The sequence below is a fragment of the Marmota monax genome, unplaced genomic scaffold (assembly GCF_021218885.2).
Source record: "Marmota monax isolate L192 unplaced genomic scaffold, Marmota_monax_Labrador192_F-V1.1 WCK01_AAM20220418_F8-fsc00155, whole genome shotgun sequence".
Classification (NCBI taxonomy): domain Eukaryota; kingdom Metazoa; phylum Chordata; class Mammalia; order Rodentia; family Sciuridae; genus Marmota; species Marmota monax.
Genome location: NW_026694554.1, coordinates 2,360,938 through 2,387,284, shown reverse-complemented (window position 1 = coordinate 2,387,284; position 26,347 = coordinate 2,360,938). Strand labels below are relative to the sequence as shown.

The following is a 26,347-nucleotide window of genomic DNA, read 5'->3' as shown; positions in this document are numbered from 1 at the left end:
AGAAACCTATATCCGAGAAGTTTTTTATGCTTACAACAAGTTTATATGAAAAATCATTAACTAAAGCACATAATCTGGAAAGATGATACTCTAATTAAATTAGTTAATGATTTCTGATATGTAAATATAGGGCTTGGTTAGTCAGAGGGATTTGTTTAACGTCTTTTGACATTATGGAAATTTATAGAAATTAAACATAATTTCTTAAGTTAACAAGAAATACAGGCTTTTGCACTCAATGAGAGCATAACACACAATTACAATTAATGCTTGCTCTACGCCTGTGTGAAAGCAAGAGAAATATTAGGAAGTGTTTAACACAACTTACCTGTACAGATACACAGCCCTGTAATTTGAGTTGAAGCTGAATCATATCCACATCAGTAGAGGAGCAAAGCTTTTGCAGCTCTGCAGTTCTATCTTTTATTTCATCAGTAGCAACATCAATTGGCTTTAAATTAATCTGCTGTTCACAGTGTATTGGAATCCTCTTCTTCACGTAGGGAAACGAATTTGAAGCTATTAAAAATTAAGATTGATTTATTAAGTTTAGAAAATCAAATTCAAATAGTTGAATTTTTAAAAAATTCATTGTGCTTAATTCTCTCCATGCTTTTTCTAGGAGATGCCTAAGGTATTATATAGAACTTACTGCTTCAGGATTAAGGGATAAATTCCCTTTATGAGACATGTCTAAGCAATCATGAATGACATATGGGAAAATGATGGTTTATCACAAGGACATGTTTGTACAAACTTATAGCTGAACAGTAAAACAACAAATGATTACAATTTCAGTTACAAGTTCCTGCTGGCCAGCTGGTACTTGTGTTTATCAAAAAGGACCATGACAAATAATAAGTTAACATGAAAAGTCCTACTTACTAGTCAAAATGGTCCGGCGTTTACACTGTTCTTCTATACAACCTTGCTTTTTGCCTGATAAAGTATAAGGAGCTTCAAAAACAAATCTGTTGATATTATGATTTCTTTCAAACTCAGTCTTTCTTTCTGTGAGTTCTTTGTCATCAAAGTAGGGCTTCACATAAGTGACTTGGATATGAGCATATTTTGGATCAAGCTCTTTGGCATTTACCTATAAAATAAGACAAGTTTTTAATTTTTTTTTTAAGATTCAATGGAAGGGAAAATGAAATGTAGGTAATTTACTCCTTTGAGATCACATGAGAATCACTGCCGTTATGATTGTGCTTCCAACTGAGTACACACCTGGAGGAGGTCTTCGTTTCTTTTTTAAGGATCATTTATTTCTGATTATAAGAACTTACAGAAACCTATTTGGAGACTACAGAAATGTAGGAAGAAAATAAAAATTACTGTAATCCTATCATCCAACAATGACCATTATTCACACTTTCATCTAATATTTTTTCTATGCATGTATATTCAGAAATCTGATAACATACTAAACATTTTTTGTCATCTGACTCCTTAAAATATTTTAAAATACTTAATTGTGTGAATTCTACCTGAATAAAAATATCTTAAGAGTTCTATATTGGAGTAATTGATTACTGTGTGTGTGTGTGTGTGTATGTGTGTGACACACACACACACACACACATACATACACACAGAGATAGACAGATACTGGGGATTGAATCCAGGATACTCAGCCACTGAGCCACATCCCCAACCCAACCCATTTTATTTTTAATTTTAAGGAAAAGTCTCACTAAGTGGCTTAGGGCTTCACTAAGTTGCTGAGGTTGGCCTTGAACTTGCAATCCTACTGCCTCAGACACCCAAGTCACTGTGATTACTGGTGTGTGACACCACAGCTGGCTGATACCTTTAAGTTGCTTTTCCAACTTTTTGTTATTACAAATAGTGTTTTGATGAACATCCTTGAATTTAAAACTATGTTTTTTTTCTGATTTTTCCTTAAGATAAATTCCTAAAAGAAAATTTCTTACTTAAAAAGTTTACATGATTTTAAGGATTTTGGTATATATTATCTGATTACCCTTCAGAAAAGCTTACTAATTTAGAAATTCACAAGCAGTGCTGGAAATTATGAGTAGGTACTCTTGACTGAATTATTTTAATCCTATCCTATGGAGAAAGGGGAGGACAAGAACACACAATGATTCTACTTTAGAGCCACAAAAGTCTAGGTTGTAGGGTTGGGGTACAGTTCCACGGTAAAGTGCTTGCCTAATATTCATTAGGCCCTGGGTTCCATCCCTAGCACTGCAAAAATAAAATAAACAATAACAACACAAAAAAACCTCTAGCTGTAGTTGTGAACCATTTCATGAATGATCTAAATTCCATGATGCTAGATGTAAATCCCAGCATCGTCTCTGTTAGAGATTCATTGAGGACTCTCAACCCCTCATTCTAAGAATATCTTCATTAACTCTATAGACAGTTCCCAGGATCATTTTCCAACTATATCTGCCTTGACCAATATCCTTGCCCCTCTCCAGAAACACACACACACACACACACACACACACACACACGGTTTCCGTATCCCTCTCCCTCCACCCCCCACATATACAGGAGGATGGACAGGACAGATTAAATTTCTTAGAATCTTTTAATTTCTCTAAACCATTCTATTTTTTTGCCTATCTCCAGAATTTTTTTTCTCCCATTAAAAAGAAAAAAAAGGTAGAGTTCACCAGAGAGACCTGAGGAAAATCTACTGGCATTGAGACAAAATATAAAAGGGAAATTAAAAAGAGGTCAAGTCTGGTGTCTGACCTTAATAAGTTTATACACACACACACACACACACATACACATATATAAAATTATATATTTAATAGTACACAGGGTATATACAAATAGCAAAAACTATTTATTTACAATCAAGACTCTGATCTCAATCCTCAGAGGTAACCATGACTGACAATTTTGTATAAATATTCCTGAAATTTCCTGAGCTTGTATAAGTATATGTGAATATCCAGGTTTTATACGAATATGTCATACTAACCACAGAGTCCTACATCTCACCTCTTTTTCCCTTTCATAACAGATCTTTTTGGGTTCATACTGACACTTATATAAATCTTTCATTTTTTAAATGCCTAGGTGACTATATCCATTATATGGGAAATACCATCATTTATTTAGCCATACGGACATTTAGACTGCGTCCAGGTTTTTGCTATATAAATTTTGCATCAGGGAATATCCTTAAACATATTCTTATATATGTACATCCACAAGATAAAATTTTAAGTGAAATTATTAGGCTCAAGGACACACACAGTTAAAATATTGGAAGATAATACCAATTCACCTCTTTAAGAGGAGTATTTTATATTGCCTATATCCTTAAGCAGATTTTGTTCTTTGGCAAGGTAAAAGAGTGTTTTATACATTTTATTTCCATACAGTAAAAAAAAAAAACATCAAGTCCCTCATGTAAAAGGGCATAATATTTGCATGTAAAACATACACATCCTCCTGTATACTTTAAATCATTTCTAGATTACTTACACTATCTAATACAATGATAATGCTATGTAAATATTTGTTAGACTATAATTTTTAAGGAATAATGACAAGAAACAGAAGTGTATTCATGTCCAGTATAAATGAGTCTTTTTAATACTTTTGGTGCATGGTTGGTTGACTCTATGGATGTGGAACCCCATAGGTAGGAAGAACATTTTTTTTTTTTTGGTGGTATTGAGGATTGAAACCATGGGTGTTCTACCACTGAACTACATCTCATTTGTTTTTATTTTGTATTTTGTGACAGGGTTGGCCTCAAAGTTGCAATTCTCCTGATTCAGCCTCAGTTGGCTCTGATGGTAATTTTTAAAAGAAAGAACTGTACATGATGTGTGTTACCTACAGGAAATGAACAGAATATCATGCATAACAATGTCAGCACTCAAGCAGCCTGTTGGTGGTTTGTCACCAGCATTTTGGGCAAGTTTTCAGAGGTGGATAAAAAGAGAAAAATGCATATTGTTCAGAAAGTCTGGCTCTGGGGCCTGGGGATGTAGCTCAGAGGCAGAGAGCTTGCCTAAATGTAAAAGGCCCTGGGTTCAATTTTAATATAGCTTAAAAAAAGGAATTTAAGAAGCCTGGATCTCCATTACCATTCCATTTACACAGTGCTCAATACTGTGGGAGCAAACTAAGACTACCTGGCTGCAAAGAGAGGAAATCTATCATCTTAAGTTGGTAAAACATTACAAAATAGTGAAACTAATAAGAAACAGGTTTTGCCAAATACTAATTTTGAACCTATCAGCAAATCTATTTTTTAAAAATATTTCTTAGTTTTCAATGGACCTTTATTTTGTTTGTTTATATGTGGTGCTGAGAATCAAACCCAGTGGCTCACACATGCTAGGCAAATGCTCTACCACTGGGCCATAACCCCAGCAACAAACCCAGCCCCAGCAAATCTATTTTAATTGTCTTTAAGCCTATGTTCAAGATAAAACCATACCCAGAAGATATATGTCAATCTACATAGTGATGATTATCATGGTAGATAATGAAGTGTGTTTACCATTGCCAGGAGATTTTCATTCTGGCAGTAGTGAATGCTTCTTATGTACAAGGAACTCAAACCAATTTCTCTATATTAACTCATTTAATGTGTAAAACAACCCCATAAGGAAGGTACTATTATCATCACCATCTGACTAATGAGATAAATGAAAGAGAGGGATCAAATACTTTCCCATGGTCATGCAGCAGGCAAGTAACAAGGAATGGGGATTGGAATTCTGGTCTCAGACTCCAAAGCCCCTATCTTTCTTTCTTTTTTTCCTTGGGTAGGGGCAGGGGACAGGTATTTTACCACCGAGCTACATCCCCAGTCTTTTTTTGAGACAGGGTCTTCCTAAGTTTCCCAGGCTGGCCTGGAACTTGTGATCCTCTTGCCTCAGCCTCCCAGTCTTTGGGATTACGGTGTGAAACTCCACGCCCTCGTTATCCTTTCTTTTCTTAATTTTAGTTTTCTTTTTTTTTTTTTTTTTTGTAATGCTAGGGAGGCAACTCAGGGCCTCACACATGTTAGGCAAGTGCTCTTCCACTGCGCTACACCCCCAGTCCAGCCCGTGTACATTCTTTCACTATCCGGAAGTCTCTATTTCCTTGTTTCTCCTCTGCCATTTAAAATAAGGAAAAAGTCAGGAGCAATGTTCCATGCCTAGAATTAACAAATTACGATATTAAAATGTGGGGCATAGGTTACCTTGTCTGAATCCTGAATTATTTTGACATTTTCTGTGCCAAATTTTTCACCATAAAGTTTAACAAGTCTCAAGGAAATCTCTGAGAGGCCGGTGAGCTTTGGTTCTTTATAGATGTACTCCTTTCCATCCTCTTCTTCAAAAAACGACTGTTGTAAAGTTAAGTCAATAATTTATGAATTGAATGAGCAAACAACATTTAAAACAACCTACTAAGTAACAATATATTTCAAATGCATTTTAAATAATATTACTAATAGCTACATGCATACATTCACTTTTTACCTTCAAATAAATGAGAATTTTCAAATTCACAATCATATCAACATATCATTAGCCTGAAGATTTCTTGAGATTCTCCTCCTTCCCTGTATGCTTATTACCTGTTTTGTATTTGGATGTATTTTAAAACACATTTTTCATTGCAGATAGACACAATACCTTTATTTTATTTAATTATGCATATATATAAATACGTACCAGGGATTAAACCCAGGGGTGCTTAACTACCAAGCCACACCCCCAGTCCTTTTTTAAAAAAATATTTTTTTAGTTGTAGATGGACACAATATCTTTATTTATTTTTACGTGCTGCTGAGAATTGAACCCAGTGCCTCACACATGTGGGGCACTGGGTTCAATTAAAGACAAGGACTCAGCTGAGTTGCTCAGGGCCTTGATAAATTGTAGAGGCTGGCTTTGAACCCGTGAAGCTGCTTCCTCAGTCTCCGAAGCCGCTGGGATTACAGGCTGCACCACCGCACCTGGCTTATTTATTTATTTATTTTTATGCAGTGCTGAGGATTGAGCCCAGTGCATCACACATGCTAGGTGAGTGTTCTACTGCTGAACCACAACCCCAGCCCTATATTTGAAAGTTTTAATGACTGGATAGTTTACATATACTTTATCAGAAGCATAACAAAAAATGAAGCTGAAAGAGAAATCCAAACCTTATAGGTTGTACTCTGATCTAATGAACTTGATAAGAACCAATGTGAACTTTAAAGTTACAAAGCAAGATCCTTGCTACTGTAATAGGCACTATCTGGACAGAATCCTAGAATCAATAACTGCTACCGAAGTAATGTAACAAACCAAAACCAAAAGTGAATGTTTAAAAAGAAAAACAACTCTATATAAAGTATACTTACTTGGCCATAAAAGGCAACTCGGAAGAAAGTACCCAAAAGTCTTTTTTTGGTGTGCATAACCTCCAAAATTTTTGTATAAGCTCCATGAAGTGTTCTATAAACATGAGTAAGTTTCTGAAAAATGAAAATATACAAATAAGATTTGTCTTTTGGTCCATGACTAAATGTCTTGTCTTCAAGATGAATACACAAGAATAAAAAGCATCAATGTTTCTTTTTCAAAACTGTTTTGGTGGCACTATTCACATCCTCTTGCCCCATTGTTACAATAAGACAAAAGACTTCAACAAATTTGGATCTAAGGGTAGAATTTAAAATGGTAAAATGACACTGAATATACTAACATCATGCTTCATTTTATTCACCTCAATGACAATATATATTTTAAAAATATTATATTATCTGGATTTCATCCTCAGTACCATAGGGGCAGAGGTCAGAAAATGGGGCCTTTGTTTTGAAACTCTGACAAAGCTTCTTAGGAATCTTTGGATTTGTACTGATTTGATAAAAGCAGTAGTGGCAAATCTTGTTTTTTGTCTCATATACTATTCCTGGCCATCTATATGACCTAAATTTAATTATTTAATTCTAGCTTATTAATAAAATCTTGAATGTCACTATAATTTTTTTTTTTTTTGGTACCAGGGATTGAACCCATGCGTGCTTAACCATTGAACCACATCCCCAGGCCTTATTTTTAATATTTTATTTAGAGACAGGGTCTCACTGAGTGTCTTAGGGCTTCACTAAATTGCTGAAGCTGGCTTTGAATTCACAATCCTCCTCCTCAGCCTCCTGAGCTGGTGAAATTATAGGCATGCACCACCACACCCAGCTGTTACTGTAATTTTTCAGGCATGCTCCATATACGTCAAGAGTATTGCAAAGAGAGGAAGCCCTAAAATCTAGGACAAAAAAGCAAATTTAATCAGAGTCAGATTAGAGCACAGTTTAGAATACTACCCAAATTAAAATATATATGTTTTCACTAAGAAACTTTTTCAATATTGAGAAACTATCTGCTCTTTTAAAAATGGCTTAAATCCTAAATCACCCCTTTCCTAGTACAACAGCAGTAGAAATTATGACATTAATTGAGTGACTTGATTATAAAAAAATTCCTATTTAGCAGTGGTGGCAACGACTGTTTATTAAACTACTATTCTTTATTAACTACCCTTTATCAATACATTATTTAGCAGGCCAAATTGAAAAAAAAAAACTTCTCATAATAGGGTTATTACTGGTGTCTTTTTACCTTCCTCATTGTTATCTGCCAGCACTTTTAGTGTCCTCAACAACTGCAAAGAATAGAATCGTCTCTTCCCTGAGCAACCTGGAAATCTGATAGCTTTTGTTTTTTAAGTGAAGGTTTAATGAAAACCGTACTGATTATTTCTTAAATATTTATTTATTTATTTATTTATTTTAGTTGTAAGACGGACGCAATACCTTTATTTATTTATTTTTATGTGGTGCTGAGGATTGAACCCAGGGCCTCACACGTGCTAGGCGAGCACTCTACTGCTGAGCCACAACCCCAGCCCCAAAACCACAATGATTATTTTATGCCCTGAAAGAGGGAGGGGAGAAGGCTAGATGAAAATATTTTGAGAACCACAGGTCTGGCGGCACATGGTAGCACTGGCCTGTAATCCCAGGGACTTGAGAGGCTGAGGCAGGAGAATCACAAGTTTAAGGTCAGTCTCAGCAACTCAGCAAGACACTGTCTCCAAATTTAAAAAAAAAAAATGAATAAAAGGGGCTGGGGATTTAGCTCCCCTGGATTTAATCCCCCAGTACAAATTAATTAATTAATATTGAAAAAAAGAAACCACCAAACTAATTTTAATTTTGGTTTTAATTCTTTTAGTGTTAATTTCTTTTGGTATATATATAACATAAGGCAAGATATTTATTTTACACTTTAACAGCTTTTTAAACGTTTGTAAATTTTTTTGTGTGGTGCTACGGATTGAACCCAGAGCTTTGTGTATGCTAGGCAAGCACTCTACTGCTTAAATACATCCCTAGCTTGGATTAGAACTTTCATATTGGATCCATGTGTCTAAATGATACAATCAATTAAATATCTATATTCTACAATAAAATACAAATGTTATAACATAATGAATCTTCTAAACTTCAGAAGACATGAAGTAGAGCAATAGTTACATAACTATTTTAATGTTTTTCCCAAGACCAAAATAAAATACATAAGCTAATTATAACTATATGTAAGTAGGCTACCTCAAACTCACGACGTTTCTCATAAATTGGAATGATCAACTTGGAAATCTCAGAAATTACTTCATAACGTTCTGCCTTCCATAAGCCATCCACACATTGTTCTAGCAACTCCAGCAAAACTTCCTGCATTAAGAGAAATGAATTAAGAGAAAATTTAGTCAGGAATTAAAAATAGTTTCAGAGTTTCATACAAATTAATTTCTAACCATTTTAAGTTAATAAAGAACAAACAAAAGGTACCAAATTCAACAGGAGTATACTTGTGTGACTATATATCCTTCCTCACTCCTTTCTTCCCTTTCTTCTTTCCTTCCTTCCTGGAGCTAGGGATAAAATCCAGGACCTTGTGCCTGTTAGGCAAGCACTCTACCATTGAACTACACACCCTAGCCCCATGACTATATTTCCTATACAAATACCTGAAATTAGAAATATTCTTAAAATATGAAGTTAATGTTGATAATAGTAAACCATGCCTATTTTGTTTATTCACATAACAATGGCTAACTGTACTTTTAGATGGTTACACAATGAGAAGGAATACCTTTAAAAGGGAATACACTGTTAGTTCCAAACTGAGAATGACTTAAGTTGACTTGAAAGTAGAAAAGTGATTTCTAGGGACTAGGAAGTGTTCTGGGGTATGGGAATGGGGGATAAAGATGAAAAAAAGGGTTTTGGATATTATCAATGTGTTTTATATGCACATATGAAAATATCATACTGAGTTCTGTTAATATGTACAATTAATTTGTGCTAATAAAAAATAGAGGATGGGGTTGGAGTTGTGGCTCAGTGGCAGAGCACTTGCCTTGCATGTGTGAGGCACTGGGTTCAATCCTCAACACCACATAAAAATAAATTAATTAAATAAAGGTATTGTGTCCAACTACAACTAAAAAATATTAAAAAATAAAATAAAATTAGTGAGGATGATATAATAATAGTTCATGACAGACACCTCCCACCCTGCCAGGTATGGCGACACATGCATATAATCTCAGAGACTCAGGAGGCTTAGGCAGGAGGATGACAAGGTAGCAACTTAGTCAGATGCATCTCAAAAAGGCGGGGAAATGCTGGAGATGTACTTTAGTAGTAAACTGACCCTGGGTTCAATCCTCAGTACCAAAAAGAAAGGTGGGGCAGATCCAGGAACACTAGCTTATCACTTCTACCATGTAAGCATACAGTGAGAAATGTCTTCTATGAACTAGGAAATGGACCTTCAACAGACACTGATTCTACTTGTGACTTGATTTTTTATTTCCCAACTTTTGGAACTGTGAGAAATCAACAAATTCTGTTGTTAATAAACTACCCAGTCTAGGGTGTTTTGTTGTAACAGCCCAGATAGACTAAGACATCTAGGAAATTAATGCATCTCTTTTTTTTAATGTTCATTTTTTAGTTGTAGTTGCACACAATACCTTTATTTATATGTGGTGTTGAGGATCGAACCCAAGGCCTTGCACATGCTCGGCGAGCGTTCTACCACTGAGCCACAACTCCAGCCCCTGCATCTCTTTCTTTACTCATCCCCAAAGAGTTCATCGCCAAGCCCTTAAGTTTTATTTTCCAATTATCTTTCAAATCTGACCTTTCCTGTCCATTTCTACACTTATTGCTAAGGTTCAAGATTTCGCAGTTTTTTCTAATGGAGAGTCCTGCTTCCAGCATTGAGACTTTCAAATACATCCTCTATACATATGTCATAGGGTTCTGATTAAAATGCAAACCTGATCATGTCACTCATTAAAATCTGGCAATGTCTCTGTCATTCACAGAACAAGGGACAAGTTATTTCATTTGGCATAGAAAGTTTGCAATGATGTGGTTGAGACTTCTATAATCCCCTCATTCAACATGCCAAGTCTTGTAATTTATGCTTCAATAACAGTGAACTGCTAGTAGTTCTTCAGAAGCACCAGGATGTGTCTTAGCTTCCTGTCTTTATTCATGCTATGCCCTCTGCCCTTTAATCCCTTCTACTTAAGTACCCTCTCTTTCAGAATCCTTCAAGCAGGATAAGCAAGACACTAGATACCTTGTTTCCAACTCTGTTAATTTTGGGGGTAAATATTTATACTTGAATAATATTTGTTTTGTCAATGTATCTGACTTTCCAAATAGCCTGTGACTCTTGAAGATCAGGAACAATGTCTTATTTCCGATGGTTTCTCCAAAATCTAACACAGTGATACTATATAGCAGGTGTTCAATAAATGTTGCTACTTGAGTAAAGGACCAGTTTATTATTCTGCAATAGCCAAACTAAAATTTCCAGAAGTGAAAGTGTGAACTTCGGGGAATTAAAAATCGGTTACATTCTACTAGTATTTATCCCAGGAATGTAAAGTTGGTTAAGAATTAGAAAAAAAATTAATACACTGCCACATAAACCTAATAAAAGAGAAAAATATTACCTTCAACGGATACAGAAAAAAAAGCAATTGAAAAAAATATCCTCAATATCCATTCATGATATTAAAGAGAACTTGGGAAACAAGGAACAGAAGAAACCTTCTATGCTCTTTGTTAAAAAACATCTACTTAAAAACTTAAAGAGTAAACACTTTTATCTTAGAATTGGGAACAACAAAATAAGTGTATTATAGTTTAAACTTACCTGCAGCTTATAACTCCCCTGATGGCTTATATTTCCTTTTCTTTTTCTGTCTGTCTCTCTCTTTGCAGTACTGGGGACTGAAATCAAGGCTTTGTGCATGCTAGACAAGAACTCTACCATCAAGCTACATCCCCTAGCCCCTTGATTGCTTATATTTCTTTTTATTTTTTAAAATATTTTTTTAGTTGTAGATGGACACAATACCTTTATTTGTTTATTTTTATGTGGTGCTAAGGATTGAACCCAGTGCCTGACATGTACCAGGCAGGCACTCTATACCACTGAGCTAAAGCTGCAGCCCCATTTGCTTATATTTCTTAAGAGAACCCTAACCCTAACCCTAACCCTAACCCTAACCCCTTTAGTCTCTGTGCTTTTCCTTTTTTCATGTTCCCACTCTTTAACTGTGCACTTTTCCCCATGGTTCAGTCCTTGGTTCTCTGGTCTTCACTTGCCATGTTATGTCCTATACTCACCCTGTTTTGGTTCTTCCAAGGATATGACTTCCAGATGTTTATTTCTAACCCTGATCTCTCTCTCTCTCTCTCTCTCTCTCTCTCTCTCTCTCTCTCTCTCTCTCTCTCGATTCAGTTCTGCATTTCTAATAACCTCACGATCATTTCCACTTTTATAACCTTTCACTTCAAGTTCAACTCAGATCTAAAATAGTTTTCATCATTTTCCCTTCAAAGCCATCTATCTTTTTTCCTTATATCCACACTTCTTAGAGCTACTTTCAACTCTTCACTTCCCATATCTAGCAAGCCTTCCTTCTTTCCTTTCCAGGGTAGTTCTTGTATCTTTCACTATTCTGGTTTAGGCCCAAACTGCCTCACCTCTGAACAATGATGGCAGTCTTCCTTCTAGCCTATGCTTCCAGCCCCTATCCATCTGCCTTGATATAACTCCTACATTACCACCAAATTAACTTTCTCTACTTGCTTTCATCTTGTCACTATTCAGCTCAAAAATCTTTGAGAGTAACATCATGTACAGGCACAAGACTTGGATCCTAATTAGAATAAGATATATTCCATGGTTGTAAAAATATATCAAAATAGATTCTACTGTCATGCATAACTAAAAACAACAAATAAAAATTTTAAAAAAATCTTTGAATAAATCCTAAACTTTCAAAACTTCTCAAAATTTGGCCTTGATTACGACTCTTCTCTCTGTGAACCCAATGGTTTTGCACAAAAAGGATTCACTCACTGTGCCTCATGCATTTCTACCTCTTACCTTTTGTTCCTGCTATTCTCCTCTATTAGAATGCCTTCAGATTGTCATCATCCTTCAAACCCCATTCTCATTAATATGTCTGTTCCACCTCAGTTTAAAGGCATCTGTCTCACCTGTCACTTTGCATGCCACATATTGTCTATATTATTCAAATGGCACTATTTTGCTTTTTTGCATTTTGTGTAGGTATATTATCACTTCAGTAGACCTTGGAGGTCAGGGACCATCCATATTTATTTTACAGCCCTTTTATCACTATATCCTGAGTCTTAAGCACAAGTCAGGGCTCAATAAATCTTTGTTGGCTGATTGACAGCTGAAGCTTTTCTCTATTCATCTGAATTATAGAACAGGGCATTTGCATTCTTAAATACTTTAGTGCATGCTTTGCTCTGTTGAAGTAAAAGAATAGTGTTAAATCTATTTTTTTTGTGGCGATTTCCCTGTATGTTGACTCTGATATGGCTACTGGAATGGTGATTTAAGGATGGTAGTGTTGCATTTCTAAACTCAGTAATGTGAGCAGTTCCAGAGATGAGGCTCTACATTCCAAATAGGAACCACTCTGCCTAGGCAGGTTTGATATTCAAAGATCATTAGTCCTTAACTACCTTCAATGAAAGTTCGCTGTAATAATTTTTTAATATAAATACATTTTAAGAAATTAAATTTATATAACTGGCAATGCAGGCCATAGGGGTCTTACTTCACTATAATGGACATCCATCATCCCAGCATCTTCTTTCATTGCTCCTTCTTCATCTATATTGGGAGTAATTTTCTTGAAGGCTGAACATCCATTAGGGAACAATTCTGTGTGGGGGGGGGAAGCAATGAGTACATTTATAAAAAATGGGTTTGGTGCCATCTTCTCTGTACTGGGAGTAGCTCTCCTGCCACAGCCCCTCACCCCTGAAAATGTACACCTGCTCCAAGTTCCTCTCCATCCCCTCCTTGGTCAGAAGCATTTCTCAGCTACTGAGCAGACCACTAACTGCAGTGGTGCTGAACTGACCAGAGACACTGACACATGAGAGCCTCAGCAGCTTGCCAGTCCCACGTCCCCTGACCTCACTTATCCCTAGTCACAGATTACAAATCAGCATCATTTCAAGGAACACTGATGCAACAGCCAAGTTTACTGGGTCTGAGCTGCCACAGTTGAGGTGGCCCTGGGGCTGGGATTGGAACTGTTTGCGAGCCTCATCATTGCTTATGTTCAGAATCCTTCTACGAAGCTACAGTTCTTCTCCTATGCCATCATAGGCTTTATTCTCTGAGGCCAAGGGACTCTTTTGCCCAATAGTGGCCTTTCTCATCCTCTTTTGTCATGTGAAGGAGTGGTCTCCACCTCCCATTCTTTCTCCCATGTCTCATCTTCCCTGTATGTTCCTTTTTCTTTACCTCCCCAGCTGGGGAAAATGGTTGGTTTAGGGTTTCACAAAGGGAAAACAAATAAATATGTATTAATAAAAATTTTTGGTGAATAACAGAGACTTATAAAGATTGACTATTTTTATGTAAACAGATGTTTGGGGAAGGAGCAAAGTCATAAATACAGGGGCTGGGGTTGTGGCTCAGCAGCAGAGCACTTGCCTCGCATATATGTGACACTGACTTCAATTCTCAGCAACACATAAAAATAAATAAATGAAATAAAGATACTATGTTCATCGACACCTTTAAAAAATATTTTTTAAAAGTCATAAATACAAGTTCTAATCACAAAGAATTTTATAAATTATTTCCAGCTATTATATATTCTAATAAAAAATGGGCCCAAATTACTTAAAATTTATTCTTGACTATGCACCATGTTCTTTTTCAGGGGGTAAGTACTGGGGATTGAAATCAGGGGTTCTCTAAAACTGAGCTATATTCCCACTCCTTTTTATTTTGAGACAGGGTCTTGCTTGGTTGCTGGGAAGCTCACTAAGATGCTTGAGGTTAGCCACAACCTGGTTAGCCTCAAACATGGAATCCTCATGCCTCAGTCTCCAGAGAGGCCGAGATTACAGGCCTGCATCACTGTGTGAACTCTATGTACCACCTTCAATGGCTAGTATGGATGTTCCCCTAGTGTGATTTTAAAATTTTTATTAAAACTTTGATTCTATGAACATTTGTGGTACATCATCTAAACAAGGGGGAAGGTACTTTTCAGGTGACCACTGAATGATTTCTGGTAATCATCTCTAGGGCCTAATTTCACTGAGAACTGGAAAAGGAAGTCAGTTCTTGGAGGAGGCCTAGTTTAGAACTTGTAAGAGAGGAAGGAAATGAAACAGATGGCAGGGACACAAGGATGTAGCATTCTTGGGAGACACATGGTGGGATGTTCAAAGAGCAATAGGTTTTTGGAGTTAAAAGTTAGTTCTAGGGGCTTGGCACTGGGGCTCAGTGGTAGAGCACTTGCCTAGCACATGTGAGGCACTGGATTCGATCCTTAGCACCATATAAAAATAAATAAATAAAGGAGGTGTGTGTGTGTGTGTGTGTGTGTGTGTGTGTGTGTGTTTGATCTAGTTCTACCACTAACTACGATTTTGGAGAAGTATATCTCCCTGGGATTGTAAAATGTTGCATCACCTGTGAAACAGGATTAATAGCTACTTTATGAGAATTAAAGAAATGTAAAGTGTTCAGAACAGAGCATTTCACATAAAAAATACATAATGGATTAATATGATCAACAAAGCCTACCAATAAGTAAACTTATTTCCCCAAGATGGAATAAAATAATTGCTGTCACCTGGATCCCTGGAAATTAAGAAGTGAGCCCAAGCTGATAAGAACTGCTGTAGGATTGTGGACCAACTCTTATGGCCAAGAAAGAGTTTAGGAGTTGAAGTCTATGTGGTTGCCTTATAGATTCTGGTCCAAATAATTCTGCTCTGGCTACATTTACCCCCATATAAGATGGCTCTAACTTTAGAGTTCAAGGAAAATTCAGACTTCTTCTTCTTCTTCTTCTTTTTTTTTTTTTTTTTTTTAAATTCAGACTTCTTATACCATACTTCTGTCGGTACATGAAAAAGTTTCCTTCTGACAGTGGATGAACAAAGGGCTGTTTTAATCTACCATCCTACAATCTCTTTAGAAGCAATGCTTAGAAATAATGACCTTTACTCTCAACTCAAGTATCTGGTTATCTCCCTGAGAGTAGATGTTGAGGAAGAAAAAAAGGTTCAAGAAAGCCAGACCTCAGCTGGGTATGGTGGCACACTCCTGTGATCCCAGAGCTCTGAGGCTGAGGCAAGAGGATCACAGGTTTGAAGCCAGCCTTAGCAACTTAGCAAGACTGTAAGAAATCAAATTAAAAAAATTTAAAATGGCTAGGGATGTGGCTCAGTGGTTAAGGGCCCCTGGGTACTTAACTAGGGGTTAAGTTCATCTTAATTAAGTTAATCTCTAGTACCAGGAAGAAAAAAAAAATCAGACCTTATGATGAAGTTATTTTTCAGAATTCTGGTAGAAAAAAGATAATGCTATCAGGGCTTGGAATTTGCCAATTCTTCTTGTGTAAATTAAATCTAACTAGACATATATCTTCTAGGTAAGATGCTTGGTAGAATATGATTATTAATTAAATATCACACTTCTGTGAGAGAGATGGATGCCTCATGGGTGAAGATTGGGCTACTATTGTATTTTTGAGATGGAGGTATCACTATGTTGGCCAGTCTGATCTCTATAACTACTGGGCTCAAGCAATCTTCCTGCCTCAGGTTCCTGAGTAGCTGGGGCTACAGGTGTGTGCCACCAAGCCTGATGCCCAGGGTTATTTTGAAGTACACTTTTTAAGAAGGGAGAAATACAGCCTTAAAGAAGAATGACTTTAGGACATTGCCAGTAAATGGATGGACATGGAGACTATCATGCTAAGTGAAATAAGCTAATCCCGAAAAAACAAAGGTTGGATGTTTTTGCTAGAAATAAACCACAATAAAGCAGGGAGGGGGAAGAAGAGAAGGTCAGTGGATTACACAAAAGGGAAATGAAAGGAAGGGAGGGGGATAGGAATAGGAAATACAGTAGAATAAATCTAACATAATTTTCCTATGAACATATATGAAAATACCTAAGTGAATCCCATCATTATGCCCACCTACAAGAATGGGGTCCCAATTGGAATAATATATATCCTATACTTCTGTAATTGCATCAAAATGGATTCTACTGTCATGTTTAACTAAGAAGAAACAATACAATCAAATTTAAAAGAAGGGAGAAATACATGGGTATTAGTCGGTGGGTTTCCATTAGGGGGAGAGAGGGGGGAGGGGGGAGGGAGGGAGGGAGGGGCAGAAATGCAAAATGATATTTACTTTGACACACCAGATTTTTAGGGCCATTTTGTATAAATAAATTAGGTAATATAAGGTACTGAAGATCGATCATAAAGCACTTCATTTCTGAATATTAGCATGCCTAAAATGGTCTGATAAAGACCTCCAGAAAGTTCTACTCAAAGTACTAGATCATCATCTTGCTTCCCTCAGGACTGGCCTAAGGAGGTGCTGGGGCTCCAGGCCAACTTGGGATGTGTCCATGGGAAGGACAAAGCAGTTGTCTGGGCCCTGAAGGCTGAGAAAGGGGCTTTGCTGTCTTAAGTAGTCAGCAGAGAAGGTGCCATTTTCTCAAATGTTACCAGATACCTGGGTTGATTCCAGAACTTGGCTATTGTGAACAATATTGCAGCGAACATGGGAGTAGAAATATCTTTACAAGTGAGCAAGTAATAATTTCAGTCAAACTTTGATATTTTTTCAGCAGAAGAATCAGTAGAATAGAGGAAAAGGAACAGGGGGAGGTTGGAGGGAAGAGAAAGGGAAAGTACTGGGGACTGAACTAGAACAAATTACATTTCATGTTTTATAATTATGTCAATATGAATCCTATTGCTCCATTGAATTAAAAATGTTATTTTTCAAAGAAGACCATGGCATAAAAAAGCTGAAAAAAGTGAGTTTGAAAAGGCAGTTTGCTGAGTTAAAAGCATAAAAATGTTGCAACTGTTAATGTTATCGGGTTATAGCCAATGCTTGATCCTCAATAATTATGTAATAAAAAAATTGTGTTAGGTGATAAGAGCCAACACAGCATCTGATAACTATTTCAAATTTCCTGTGGCTAAGAACCAACTAAATATAGTTCTTGTTAATAAAAATTTCCTTGTTTCTACGAAAAAAATGTTATTATATGAACCCAAAATTGCATACTTTGCATGTAAGAAATAAAAATTTCGGGCTGGGGATGTGGCTCAAGCGGTAGCGCGCTCGCCTGGCATGCGTGCAGCCCAGGTTCGATCCTCAGCACCACATACAAAGATGTTGTGTCTGCCAATAACTAAAAAATAAATATTAAAAAAAAGAAAGAAAAATTTCTTCCATCAGTCCAAGAATTTTTTAAAAAAACTTTGGTCTGTTACTTATAAAATGGAACAACCAGGAAAAGAAAAGAAAAGAAAAACAAAACAAAATACAGGACCACAAATGAGACTCTATAAATCAATTTTTCCTTTCCTTTTTCAACAGTCTATGAAAAACAAAAGTCTGCTAAACTAGACAGCATGTTTAGTGACACAGCTGATTTACATTTGGGACAAGATTCTTTATCTTGTTGTGAACCACTAACAAACACTTTTTACACTAGCAGCTGATCTGTGGAATACTCTAAATAGCAGAGCATTGGAACTTTTCAAAAATTTCAACATCCCATCTGATCAATTCCATGAAGTTAAGAGCTAGATAGTAGACAGTGCCAAAGTCTAAAGAAATAAAAGATGTATGCTTTATTCAAAGAAGAAGTAAATATCTGAAGGTCTTGGGCCGTTAGATCCAAAACTGGGGGGAAATTCCTGTTTATTCAGAATGGATTATTCAAACATCCCCAAATCTAGGATTTTTCTAGAATGCCATGATTTAGGGGAAGACACTTCAATGTCTGTAGTCAGAAAGCATTTTGTGAGAGTCCTGTGTATCTTAAGTAGAAGTAGGGCAAACAATGTTTTGTCTCAAGAGCAGAAAAGGTTGATACCCAGTTTTAGAATTTGTTGCCCATATCATCTACCATAAAGACTACTATTGTGAATTTTCAGCTTCAGAGTTCACTATTTTTGCTCAGTGTATTATCTCAAACTAAATGCCCAATGACTTATTTCTAAGCTATTGCTTCCACATTCTTGAATGCTGTGCTAGGGAAAGCAAGATGGAAACTGTCCAGGTAGAGAACCACTACATTGAGTATAAGTGATCACATGAAATAGTGGGGGTTTTGGAGAATATGGTAGCAGCCTGACCCTTGATAACATATCACTGCTAGTCAGAAGAAGGATAAGAGGTAAGGGTCCTCAGGAAAGAGCATGAAGGGAAAAACAGGGACTGGGAAAGAATAGGGAAATAAAAAGCTTTGTGGAACTTAAGCTATCAGATACCGGGTATCAAGACTTGAGAAAGAAAGCAATATTACCCTATAAGGAAGGAGTAGAACAGATTCTATGGAAGAGGAAATTCCATTTCCTGGGCTTAGGGGGGAAGCCTGCAGGCCTGAAGCTTTGCTGAACCTACTATGCTATGTGGTGGTGGAAGAATGCAAAAACTTGGCTCTTGCCTTCCCTGGGGAAAACAGTTGTGCTTCTCTCATAAAATAGAAGTGTGTCAAAGTCTAGCTTCCAGGGTATGTGATCCAGAAATTTTAAGGTTCTCAGACAAAATATTAGTAAGAAAAGTCTGCTTGTTTTTATTTATTTTTATTGTGGTGCTAGGGGTCAAACCCTGGGCCTTGAGCACACAAGACACACTGAGATGAGGTGGAAGAGTAGCAAACGCAAAGTACCAGCACTTAGAGGTGATTTAGGTAAACAGAAGAGAGTGATAATCTATATGGTCTCTTTGGATAGAAACAGCAAGAACTCAGGCTGCCTGAAAGAAATTTGAGGGTGAGGAGGGGATATAAACAATTGCATACCTCCTTCCCCTTTCAATTCACTTCAGGAAACAACAAATAGAAGGATTTGGAACAGGTCCCCCACTGGTATTATAAGTTACCCCTGGGGGCAGGGGCCCCAAGGCCTACAAACGCAACTATCCAATAGAACAATTTTTTTTCTCTTAGAAAGTATAAACAGTAGAACATCTGCTGCCAATGTGTAAGCTAATAAGTATTATTTTATTCCATCTTGATTAAAAATGTTTTATAATGGATTTCAAGAGAAATAGCTTAGGAACTTAAGAAAGCAGAAAATTTCTGGCAATGGATGAATGTCAGGGATTAACTTTCCTTTGATGTTGTCTTCATTATCAAAGGACACTTGATAGAAAACAAAGAGTTCTTGAGCTGCCCAATCATATTTGTTACATAAGTTGGTTTTGGCTAGGCCCACTGGTGCACACCTGTAACCCCAGCTACTTGGGAGGCTGAGGCAGGAGGACTGCAAATTTAAGGATAGTCCAGGTGACACAGCAAGACCCTGTCTCAAAAATGAAATGAAAATTGCAAAGGGACCAGGGATGTAGCTCAGTGGTGCCACGCTTGACCAGCATGTGTGAGGCCCTGGGTTCAATCCTCAGTACAGCAAAAATAAATAAGTGACTAAGTAAGCAAATTTTTTTTTCTTTTTCAGGTCTATTTTCAAATGTATTTTTATTTACTCTGTAAATATTTGCAGCTAAATTGCAAAGGGCCCACATATTGGGGAACTATGGAGTTCTCTGACTGGATGGCTTATTAACAGATTGCTTTTTTTTTTAAGTCATCAACGGACCTTTATTTTATTTATTTATATGTAGTACTGAGAATTGAACCCAGTGCCTTGCACATGTTAGGAAAGGGTTCTACCACTGCACTACAATGGCAACCCACAACAGATTGTTTTTAACTTGTGTTTTAGATGAGTAGTCTACCTTGGTATAGTCATACCATAGTTTAATCAGCTAATTAACAAAAGAAGGTGGTTTTGGACCATTTAAATCATTGAACTTTAAAGAGTAAGCCCCTGAAGACTTTACTACTACCACCCTTTTAGAATACGGTTTTCTAATTTAAGCAAGTAGAATTTCCCAGGTTTAAAAATAGATGGAACCTATAAATAAATATGTAAACTTTTCTTAAGTTTAACAATTTTTTTTGTTTGAAATGCAAAACAACATTTTACTCCTCCTCAGCCAAGGACTCCCTGATTTCTATGAAGGATAAATTCTAGAAAGCTTTCAGGGTATTGTGATACACTTAAATGTCTAGTTATAAATATGATCTCCATCTGTTAGAATGTCACAGTTTGGAAGTTAGAGTAGCATTACCCTGTGCTGATATCCAAACAATCACAGAAAGAAATTACATTTCTAATTCTTAAAAGATATACTTTTCCTTAATTTCAAGGTCTTTGTACTTGTGAAAACACAAAAATTCTAGGGAAATATTTTTCAAAATGTTTAGCTATTTTCAAAACCTACACTTTTAAAAACATTTTTTCAGTTGTTTACGGACCTTTATTTATTTATTATTTATATATGGTGATGAGAATCGAACCCAGTGCCTCACACATGCTAGGCAAGCACTCTGCCACTGAGTCACAGCCCCAGCCCCAAACCTATACTTTTAATGGATGTAATAGTTTGGATCTTAAATGTTCCCCAAAGCCACTGTGGCACATGCCTGAAATCCCAGCGGCTCAGGAGGATGAGGCAGGAGAATCGCGAGTTCAAAACCAGCCTCAGTAACAGCAAGATGCTAAGCAACTCAGTGAGTCCCTGTCTCTAAATTAAATACAAAAAAGGGCTGGGGATGTGGCTCAGTGGTGAAGTGTCCCAGAGTTCAATCCCCGGTACCAAAAAAAAAAAAAAAATGTCCCCCAAAGCTCATGGATTGAAGGTTTGGTTCCCAGCTGATGGAGCTATTGGGAGGCAGTAGAAACATTAGGGGTGAAGTCTAGTTGGAAGTAGTAGACCACTGGGGCTGTGCTCTTGAAGGGGATATTGGGACCCCAGCTTCTTCCTCTGTTTCTTGACTGGAAAGAGGTGAGCGATTTTCCTCTGCCACATACTTCAGCCTCCATATACTGCCTCACATGGTTCAAAAGCAATAAGACCAAGTGATCATGAATTGAAACCTCTGAAACCACAAGCTAAAATAAAGCTTTCCTTCTTTAAGTTGATTTTTCTCAGGTATTTTGCCACAGCAATGGAAAGCAGGAAGCTGACTAACACAGTGAACATGAAACTATTATTTCAGATTTATACTAACTAGAAAGATGAGATAGTATTAATGTAATTTCTCTGAAAGATATACCTAAAATCATATTGAGTACTATGCTTAGGATTCTTAAATTTGTCAGTTTAGTTGGAATTGCAGGTGTGGAATTTCAATATTCATTTCTATTGAAATGTTATAGGATGATAATGATAATGTAATGATACATCACTGATATCAATAATGTAATATAAAAAACTCAATTAGGCCTTATTTTAATAACCTATTTTTTCCTTAGTCAAATAATCTATTTTTTTTTCCATTTTAAAGCCACATATGAGGGCTGGGGGTGAGGGTCAGTGATACAGCACATGTTTAGTATGCCTAAGGCCCTGTGTCCATTCACTAGCTCTAAATAAACAAATTAATTAAATAGAACCAAATATGTACTAAAAAGAAAAATTTAGAGTATACCAATTTCAAAAACATGAACTGTTCAGAAGAATTTCAATATCCACATGTTAATTTAACACATAAATAAAATATATCTACACTTTATTTTATATATTTAGTTGTCAATTAATCTTTTAATTAATTAACTTATCTATATGTAGTGCTGAGGATCAAACCCAGGGCCTCACACATGCCAGGCAAGCACTGTACCACTGAGTCACAACCCCAGCCCTACAGCTACGTTTTAACCATAGTATTATATTTTGGAAGAATCTTTTTGGATTCTGCACATGGGTATTATATGAGGCAATTAAACTCTGGGCCTTAGATGTGAAATGAAAGATACACAGTTAACTGTAGGAATTCAGAAAATTAAAAAAAAAAATCCAAACAAAACAAGGTTGTAGTTCCATAGCCAAAACCAGAGTAATATGATTCTCAGAAGTTGGTTTCATTTTGTTCTGATATTATTCATGTGTTAACCTTAAAGCAAGTAGCTTGGACACTGTAATAGATAATGGGAGATTTCTGGATTGCAATCTTCATTGCCAATCAGTTTTTAAACTAAACTCAACAGTTTTAGTACTTTGGTGATAATAGTCAACAATACTCTATTTAGAAAGGGAAGCATTCAGACATTTTCCTGAATTAAGAATCTTGAATTAGGAATCTAGACCTGCTGTGTCCTGCAGCTCTTCAAGGGCAAAATTCACTTTTTATACCCAGGTCACTGTACTAATGTGGTATAGAATGTATGGGCAGTTGTTGGTGAAGATGAGGTAGTTGAGTGGAAAATAAGTGATCTGTATTATGTGGAGCTTCTCATGAGCACTAAGAAGAATTTAATTTGTGGCAGCCTTCCAGAGAGACAGTCTTGGAAAATAAACACTGGGCATCAGGCCCAGGCCTGTACTGTTTAACTTACTTGTAACCTCCTATGAAAGCAGAAGGAAAAATGAACAATCTTTTATAACAACTTCTGTTTTTAAGGTGAACATATTTTTCAGAGTTCAATTATATCATATTCATAGTCACAAGCTTCAAAGATACAAACTTTTGTGCTAAATGAAATTCTCATCTCGGAACAGAAATATCTTACTCTTTCGATGAAGAAATTCTGCAACTAGAGCTGCTACATGGACATAACACATTGCAGCCTAAAAAAAGATGACAGGAAAGAACAGTCAGAACATGCTCAAGAGGTTTTGAAAGGTAATATTTAAAACAAACTTAAAGTAGTCACCTCTGAAAAATCTCCATTTTTTATATGAATCTTGGCCATGCTATCAAGCCAGGTTTTTCTGAGCTCTGGGGTGCTGGCATAGGACTTGGCTAAGCTATACTGGAGATCAATTAGCATTTCGGGGTCTTTCTCATGCTCCTTCATTTGGGCAGTGGCCATAAGAACAGTACGGATCCTCTTGGTCAAGTCCTTAACTTCTGTGGGAAAAGCAGTTGCCTAATTTCAAAACAAACAAAAAATATGTTTAACAATATTATTGATGTACTCTAAACCTCAGCATCCAATGCTGGGAACATAATATGAGTTTTACCTCTTTTTAACTGTTCTTGGTACTGCATTGTTTGCAGAATGTCTAAAGAGTTTTAAATTAATTATTTAAAAAGTATGCAACTAATTTAGTTATGAAAGGCTCTAAACTTGATAACAATACATTTATAGTACATAAAAGTATGACCTTTGGAGCCAGACTGGATGGCTTTAAAATCTCTCTCTTCCACTGTGAATTCTATCTATATTCATGGAAGTGTTCTGTTTGTTATTTACTTATGATAAAATAGCAACTTAAAAATTATTGATAGAATATTATATACCAGGCACTGGTCTGGGTGCTCTTTCATGTTTTAATTTTTACAAAATCCTAAGTTAACTGTTAGAAAATCCTATCACTTCCTCTTAACCTCCACTAGGAGGTTATATCTTTTTTCTTTCTTTCTTTCTTTTTTTTTTTTTTGGTACCAGGGATGGAAGTCAGGGGCACTAGACCACTGAGCCACATCCCCAGCCCTATTTTGTATTTTATTTAGAGACAAAGTCTCATTGAGTTGCTTAGCATCTTGATTTTGTTGAGGCTGGCTTTGAACTTATGATCCTCCTGCTTCAGCCTCCAGAGCCACTGGGATTACAGGTGTGTGTCACTGTATCCGGCAAGTTAAGACTACTAGTATTCATTTTACCGATGGGAAATGTGAGGCACAGAGAGGTTAAGCAGTTTGGCCAGAGTCTCAAAATTGACAAATGGTGGAGACAGGGCTTGGACCCAGGCAGTCTGGCTCCAGAGCTAGTGTTCTTCAGTCACTTTTCCATACTGACAAGCATAGCTAACCCATCCACTGAATATTACATATACGAAGTGAAAATCATACTGCAAAAAAATTCCTATTTACACAAATGAGAGGTCAGGAATGACACAAAGTTCCAAAAGGTTTAAAGAGATCATTAACCTCCCAAAGTGTTTTTAGCACCAAGATCACAAAGTCAAGAGTTTTCTTTTTAGCCTAATCACTGTTAAGAAAGTCCTATCATTTCCTCTTAACTTCCATAGGAATAATGATGATTATCTGTATGACTCCGAGAAGATGAGGAAGGAACGGGTGTAGGACTAGGGGACTTTTTAAATGTAAATATAATAAAATGTAGAGGCAATTGTTTTAAAAACTGTCTTCTTAAACCCCTTAAGAATAATTATTATTATTTACATATATTCTCTTCTTATTCACGAATTGAAATTTCATTTACCAAGGAAAGACAGACTTTGGTATAATAGAGTTTGTTGACAATGACCATTCTAACTGCATAAAACAAAGTCATTTCAGAAATGAGCTGGAGAAAAGAAAACCAATATAAACCTCATTTGCTAAGAAATATTTGCTAATCTATCTATATGATGTGGCAGTAAGGATGATCACAACTGGGAAAATAAACTCTCAAGAGTATGAGTAAAAAAGCATAAATAGTATATGTTGTTTCAATACTCATGGGATTCTTGGAGCATATACTGATCTCAAGGGAAACCAATAGAACTGACCCCAAAACAAACTTTCCCAGCCTGTGAGCGGCTGGCACTACTCAGTGTTTTTCTCAGTGTAAGCAACATTCCTATGGGAATATTTTTTGGTACATAGATTCTACACGTACCAAGCATCAAATATGCTGTGACTGTGAGCTTCTAATTTTTTTCAGGCTTGATTCAATATTGTCAAATATGTTAGAATATGACATTTCCCAAGAATTGGAATGATTAATTTCTCTGGGAGGAAAAGTCCTTTACTGGATATGGCCTCTTCTTCCCTGGAACACATTTTATCACTGAAGATGAGGACCTGCACTCCAGGCAACAAGGTGGCAGAAGCAGTTTTACATGCTATGCATATAGGTAAGGAAGAGAAATGGTGGTCAGTCTTGAGTTTGGCCAGAGTGAACTGGTGCTTAAAAATGACAGCTTTGGACTTGTATTTGCCAATAAGTACCTATACCAAGCCATGATTGGCTAATAGATGATTTTCAAAACTTATAAAACCAACAAATAATGAAACCCTTCTGTGCCATTCCTCATCTGCTGGCAATGGATCAGACAGCTGTTTGCTATTCTAAAATGTGAGGCTGTGTCAAATTTCAAACTCAGTGTTTAATTAACCAATATTAAACGGAAATAATTGTTAAGAAAGGAAGGAAGCATTTATTTTCTGAGTAGGCTTAGAAATCAACCCCAGTGGCTGGGTGGAGTGGCTCACGCCTGTAATCCCAGCAGCTTGAGAAGCTAAGGCAGGAGGATTGGGAGTTCAAAGTGAGCTGCAAAACTTAACAAGGTCCAAAGCAACTCAGTGAGACCCTGTCTTTAAATTAAATATAAAAAAGGGTTGGGGATGTTTCTGAGTGGTCGAGTCCCCCGCGCCCCCAGAGTTCAATCCTTGGTACCAAAATTAAAAAAAAAAAATCAACCCCAGAGAAATATTCAAACTCTATTAGCCATTATAATTGCGTTTACACAGTCTAGTCATTCATCCTTCTACTCAACTCATACTGAATATCTGCTACGTACCAGACTGTGTTCTAGGTGTTAAAGAGATCCAGTGGTATACAAGATGAAGCCCTGTGAAGCTCACATTCAACATGCACTCTCTACTATCAATGGCTCTGAATTTAATAACAATTTTACTCTAGGAGCATAAACCTGATATTGAAAGTGGCTTTAATTTATTATTCAACATGA

At 36.5% G+C, this 26,347-nt stretch overlaps 1 protein-coding gene and 1 pseudogene across 3 annotated transcripts in view; one reads left to right on the top strand and one right to left on the bottom strand.

Annotated features, from left to right (window-relative positions):
* Window positions 1-26,347, bottom strand: part of Dock11 (dedicator of cytokinesis 11) — a 186,108-nt gene that overhangs the window by 10,051 nt on the left and 149,710 nt on the right. For all 3 annotated transcript variants that reach the window (XM_046420911.2, XM_046420908.2, XM_046420910.2), the window contains 8 exons: window positions 23,359-23,574; window positions 23,215-23,272; window positions 13,180-13,286; window positions 8,603-8,725; window positions 6,350-6,463; window positions 5,198-5,344; window positions 886-1,096; window positions 329-519 (listed from right to left, as the gene is read on the bottom strand). In XM_046420911.2, the coding sequence (XP_046276867.1) occupies window positions 329-519; window positions 886-1,096; window positions 5,198-5,344; window positions 6,350-6,463; window positions 8,603-8,725; window positions 13,180-13,286; window positions 23,215-23,272; window positions 23,359-23,574 (1,167 nt within the window). The remainder of the gene's footprint in view (window positions 1-328; window positions 520-885; window positions 1,097-5,197; window positions 5,345-6,349; window positions 6,464-8,602; window positions 8,726-13,179; window positions 13,287-23,214; window positions 23,273-23,358; window positions 23,575-26,347) is intronic.
* Window positions 13,369-18,135, top strand: LOC124076838 (ATP synthase F(0) complex subunit C2, mitochondrial-like; annotated as a pseudogene).